Consider the following 5,563-nt stretch of genomic DNA (forward strand, 5'->3'; position numbering starts at 1 on the left):
GATCTGTTTTTTTTTTCTCTCTCTCTAGTATTATGCACTTGTAATGTAGTTAGTGTAAGATATATGCCTCCTTGACTATGATTTTGATATAACATCCAAACATACAATGTATATGCATTATCTGATTAATCTAATAGTTTGGGTTGAGATACATTTCAGGAAAGAATCAAACACTACACTTGGACAAATCTTGGATCTCAAGCAATCAAGCAAAGATTGATCATATCATACAAGGCTTGAAGATTATGTGTAAATTTGTCTATTGTTCATAGTGTTTATTAGTTAGATTCATCATTATGATTTCACACATCTAATATTTGCCAATTAAAACTGAAATCATGAAATAAGTGTGTTAATCAATCAATTGATAAATCAATTGGTTAATCGATTTTCTGATTCATAGAACAAAGTTTTCACTAAATTAATCGATTAGCAAATCGATTACTTAAATGTTTTTATCAGACCTGTGTTCTATGATTAAAAGAAATCGATTGGACAATCGATTGATATACTTTTCTTAAGTTACAAGCTTTCTACTAATCAATTAGTTAATCGATTGCATGAATGAATTAGTTCATCATTTATCAGAAACATATTGCATAATGGATTGGCACATCGATTTTAATTAAATATATGCGTTACAGGGACAAATCAGTCGATTGACAAATCGATTTGATTAAGTGTCTGAGTTACAGGGACAAATCAGTCGAATGACAAATCGATTTGATTAAGTGTTTGAGTTACAAGGAGAAATTAGCCCATTGCCAAATCGATTATGTTAATGAAAGTGAATCGTTGAGTAATCGATTGTTTGATCTAGCATTTTGAACAAAACAATTATAATCGATTATTCAATCGACTCTGATATAAACTGAGTATCAATTTCTGATATATGCATTAAAACAATCGATTAGCAAATCGATTAGTTCATCTATTTTAAGAATTTCAACAAAAACAAGAAATGCGAAATCGATTGATCTGGTAATACGCATTAATAAAATCGATTGGGAAATCGATTTGTCTGAAGTTTTTCTGAAACTATATAAACTGAATCAATCACAATTTTTATAACATATAGAAAGAACTGAAAGAATTTCATTAGCTTTTCGAAAAATACACTTTGAGAAAAATTATTGTAACTCACAAACATTATTGGCAAATACTTAGTGTGAGAATTCATTGTGATTGAATCAAGTGTTTTAGTCTTTTTGAAAGAACCATCTTTGTAAAAGAAAGAGAGTGAAAATCTAGTATTGTGAAACAGGTGGTCATCTTTTAGAGTGTGTGTGATCATCTAAAAGAGATCTCAATCTGATCTTTAGTTCTTAAGGATAGATTGGTTGTTGTTGTAGATTGATGTTGAGTTAGATGTATAGGCATTGAAGTGCTGGAAAGTCTGTAAACATACTCAAATCATTTCTAGTAAAGCCTGGAATCAGTAAGTGATTTCGGGACTGGATGTAGACAATCGAATAGATAGTTGAACCAGTATAAAAATCCCTGGTGCACACTTCTCTATCTCTATACTCTTTATCTTGATAATACATGTGTTCTTGAATCTCAGTTTTGAATAAGTTTTGAATCTATTATTGTTAAATTGGAATTAATATTAAAAAAGTTGGTTTTAATATTAAGTTCATCACTTAGGAAGGAATTGGATAATCTGGTTAATAATATTGTGTACAACTTCCTAAGGATATAGGCCATTCCACCAACAGTTAGGTTACTCAATGTCGGTGCTTCTATTTCACCGTGGTCAATGTTTTCATTCTTAATCCTAATTATTTACATTTCCACTTGTTAGATTTGAATTTTCTTAATTAAATATGTAGAATCATTTTTGTGCATTAATTTTTTGTAGTAATTTTAATTTTACTATTTATTTGTTTTTGCCGTTCTATTTCGGTAATTGAATGATTATTTTAACATTATGATTTTAGATTGAAGTAATTGTTCTGAATCTATACGTTTCTTCATTCTTTATTTTGGATATGTCAAACAACATAAAAGTATGCTCGCAAAGTTAATTGATGTAAATGAAAATATAGTATGTTTTTTTCTCTTTTAATTTCTTAAGGCGTGTTTGTTTTTTTCTGTTGAGTTTGGCCACAAGCGACAGTTTGTTTTCACCATTTTCAATATGCATCAAACAAAGACTAAGGTTAAATGGAAATTTTCAGACAAGTTTTTATGATGAGAAAGATTTGGAGTTAATTTTGGTTTGGATTAACCATCCTGGGATTATGAGTCCTTTGGCGAAGTATCACAGATCAAAACCAGGCCTGACTGAATGTTTTGAATTGTTTCTCAACAAACGTGAGGTAATATCACGACATTTTGGTGATTGATTTTTTAAAAATATTGATTCACGATTCTGATTATGATCACTGTTTTTGTTGCTTTTCAGCTTTGCAATGCTTATACTGAATTGAATGACCCTGTAGTACAACGGGAGAGATTTGCTAATCAACTCAAGGTGATAAGATATGATACTGCTGGAATATGCTCAAATATGGGTGGCCATTTTTTCTCTTAAAATAATAGTTTTTATTTGTTTTGCATCTTAGGATCGGCAATCAGGTGATGATGAAGCAATGGCCTTGGATGAAACATTTTGTACAGCTTTGGAGTATGGTTTGCCACCAACTGGTGGTTGTGGTTTGGGTATTGATCGGTTGACCATGTTATTGACTGATTCACAAAATATTAAGGTTCTTTTTCTTTTCTCTCTATATCTATTTGCATGATCACTTTATGCTGAAAATATGTTATATCCATATGTCCTTTTGGTTACAGGAGGTCCTGCTCTTCCCTGCCATGAAACCACAAGATTGAGCTTTGAACCAAAGCTGTTAGATATTGTCTCAATGAAATTATTTACTGGTATGATCTGCCGTAGTCATTAAGCAGTTTAGTAGTCTACATGACTGCTTGGTATTTTCATTGGAAAGTATGGGCACCATTAGAGGTGTTCATGGTTAGGTTTTTAGTAAAAATAAAACCAACCCAAATTCTTATTAGAACCAGACTTATGTATTGAGGTGCTTTCATCATTTTAGATGTGAGGCAACTAAGCTAAACAATCAAACACATCTTTTCTAGATTTACATTTCATGGTATAGATGTGAATGACCAACAAATTTGGGTTTGTAAGGACAAGAAAATAGCTTGAGTTTTCCTCCCAATTTATGATACCAATGTCCTAAGCACGCCGACACTAAGATTCAAAGTGCTTAGTCAACTCAGATTTGAAATTTGAATTGACCCTGGTGGATTATAAAATACGAATTTTAACCACAATAATCTTATTGATCATACCAACCAAATTGGGTTGGTTGCAAGTCTGTCTCTCCTGGATTACTTAACTCAATTTAGTGGTGATGTAGTACACTATTTACCAGTGATGGAAAAGAAAATTCTTCAATTTCATCTTTATCAAATCACAATGGTGGAAGCATTTCTCTTTGAAGGAACAGATAAAACCTCACCACGACAATGCTTCCACCATTTCTTAGAGTTTAAAGAACTTATGGAAAATGAGTTTATCACAACAACAATTATATTTATTCAGTCTCCATTATTATTGGCTAAAGGTTGAAGAAATGTTTTTCATTTTGTTTGATTTTTTTAATTGGAGTTATCTACCATTTTGTTTAAAATTTAGTTAAGTTATACGAGAAATGCATGATTTTTCTAATTGTAATTATTCTAACAACTGATAAATCAGGGTTTTGCTGATTGCTTTTTAGGTAATAATACTTTCTTTGTTGGAACTTGAGTGGTTTTATTCTTTCATTCCTCCATTGATTTCAGGTATATGAGAAATGGATGATTATTAAGATGGGAGCTCATTAGTTGTTATATCCAATTGTTAATCCTCCAGTGTTGAGATTACTCTTGATGGGTTTTGATGGCTTGCAAGATTCTATACCTTTTATTTTTCTGTTTCTCTGGAAGGACCAAGGAAGCAGCGCGCTACTTCACCTCCTCCGAAATCACCTTCTCAAGGTATCTATCTCTTCCAATCTGATCTGTTTTCTCTCTCTCTCTCTCTCTCTAGTATTATGCACTTGTAATGTAGTTAGGTTACTCAATGTCGGTGCTGCTATTTCACCGTGGTCAACGTTTTCATTCTTAACCCTAATTATTTACATTTCCACTTGTTAGATTTGAATTTTCTTAATTAAATACGTAGAATCGTTTTTGTGCATTAATTTTTTGTAGTAATTTTAATTTTACTATAGATTTGTTTTTGCCGTTCTGTTTTGGTAATTGAATGATTATTTTAACATTATGATTTTGGAGTGAAGTAATTGTTTTGAATCTATACGTTTCATCATTCTTTATTTTGGATATGTCAAACAATATAAAAGTATGCTCGCGAAGTTAATTGATGTGAATGAAAATATAGTGTGTTTTTTTCTCTTTTAATTTCTTACGCCGTGTTTGTTTTTTTCTGTTGAGTTTGGCCACAAGCGACAGTTTGTTTTCACCATTTTCAATATGTATCAAACAAGGACTACGGTTAAATGGAAATTTTCATACAATTTTTTATGATGAGAAAGATTTGGAGTTAATTTTGGTTTGGCTAAATATAAGCCATATTCTATAATATATTATTACCGAATAAGAGAGGATTTATCATGTAACTGAAATTTCACACTGGCTATTATCTTTGAGGGGATTTTTTCTAAGGTTTAATCTGGTATGGTATTCACTTGGAATTGGGAGTGGATAATTTAGTATTGAGTTTGTCTTGTGATTTTATTTTTCATATTGTATATGGAAGGAAAGCATACTTGGTTTTCATAATCTGGGAAAAATCGTTTTTCAATGTAAAATATGGAAAAGAGAATTATGCTATAGAATGCTTGTTTCAAATTACCACTTCAAATGTTTACTAAGTACTAACCTCTCATTTACCGAGAGGCAAGGGAACCTTCACAGTTCACACTGTCATGTGATTAACTTAGGACTTTGTTTCCTAGTAAGGCAGGTATTTGTAAGTATGAACTCTCCATTTGTTTTGTTTTGCTTGATGGGTATAAAAGTATATTATTCCTAGAAAAAATGCAATGATATAATTTTCAGAATACTTTTTTTTAGTCAATTTTCAGGGTGCTTATTCAAAACTATGAAATCCAAATTGTTTTTTCCCCAACTGCACCACTTTTACTTTGATCTGTAAATACTTAAAAGATTATTTGCGATAATTTTTGCATAATGTTTAATTCTTTCAGATGATTCTGTGGAAAAGCCAACATATGTTAGGTTTCTGGTATCAAACTCCGCAGCTGGTTCTGTTATTGGAAAGGGTGGTTCAACTATCACTGATTTTCAGTCACAATCTGGAGCGCGAATCCAGTTGTCACGCAATAATGAATTCTTCCCTGGGACTACTGATAGGATTATCATGGTATCTGGTACAATCAATGAAATACTAAGAGCTGTAGAGCTCATTCTTTCGAAGTTGCTCACTGAGGTAATCACTGACCCGTGATATTGATTTATTTAGTTACTGAAATAAAAGATGTCTCCCATTGCTTGCTTCTGAGCTTAATTT

At 31.6% G+C, this 5,563-nt stretch overlaps 2 protein-coding genes across 2 annotated transcripts; both read left to right on the forward strand.

The window, feature by feature from the left end:
* Positions 1-2,035: 2,035 nt before the first annotated feature.
* Positions 2,036-2,906, forward strand: LOC101492075 (lysine--tRNA ligase-like). Its single transcript, XM_027330739.2, has 4 exons — positions 2,036-2,321; positions 2,408-2,476; positions 2,568-2,711; positions 2,797-2,906. The coding sequence occupies exons 1-4, from the start codon at positions 2,244-2,246 to the stop codon at positions 2,833-2,835; spliced, it is 330 nt and encodes a 109-aa protein (XP_027186540.2). The 5' UTR covers positions 2,036-2,243; the 3' UTR covers positions 2,836-2,906.
* Positions 2,907-3,867: 961 nt separating this feature from the next.
* LOC113784526 (uncharacterized) lies at positions 3,868-5,501 on the forward strand. Its single transcript, XM_027330740.2, has 2 exons — positions 3,868-4,008; positions 5,241-5,501. Exons 1-2 carry the CDS (start codon positions 3,901-3,903, stop codon positions 5,442-5,444), a joined length of 312 nt encoding a protein of 103 aa, XP_027186541.1. The 5' UTR covers positions 3,868-3,900; the 3' UTR covers positions 5,445-5,501.
* Positions 5,502-5,563: the final 62 nt, after the last annotated feature.

The sequence above is a fragment of the Cicer arietinum genome, chromosome 3, assembly GCF_000331145.2.
Source record: "Cicer arietinum cultivar CDC Frontier isolate Library 1 chromosome 3, Cicar.CDCFrontier_v2.0, whole genome shotgun sequence".
NCBI classification, from domain to species: Eukaryota; Viridiplantae; Streptophyta; class Magnoliopsida; order Fabales; family Fabaceae; genus Cicer; species Cicer arietinum.

What these genes read in the sequence shown, in the direction of transcription:
- LOC101492075 (XM_027330739.2), top strand. Translation starts at nt 2,244, where the DNA reads ATGAGTCCTTTGGCGAAGTATCACAGATCAAAACCAGGCCTGACTGAA. An exon ending in TGTTTCTCAACAAACGTGAG is followed by an intron (nt 2,322 to 2,407) that starts GTAATATCACGA and finishes GTTGCTTTTCAG; the next exon opens with CTTTGCAATGCTTATACTGA. An exon ending in GATTTGCTAATCAACTCAAG is followed by an intron (nt 2,477 to 2,567) that starts GTGATAAGATAT and finishes TTTGCATCTTAG; the next exon opens with GATCGGCAATCAGGTGATGA.
- LOC113784526 (XM_027330740.2), top strand. Translation starts at nt 3,901, where the DNA reads ATGGGTTTTGATGGCTTGCAAGATTCTATACCTTTTATTTTTCTGTTT. An exon ending in TCCGAAATCACCTTCTCAAG is followed by an intron (nt 4,009 to 5,240) that starts GTATCTATCTCT and finishes TAATTCTTTCAG; the next exon opens with ATGATTCTGTGGAAAAGCCA.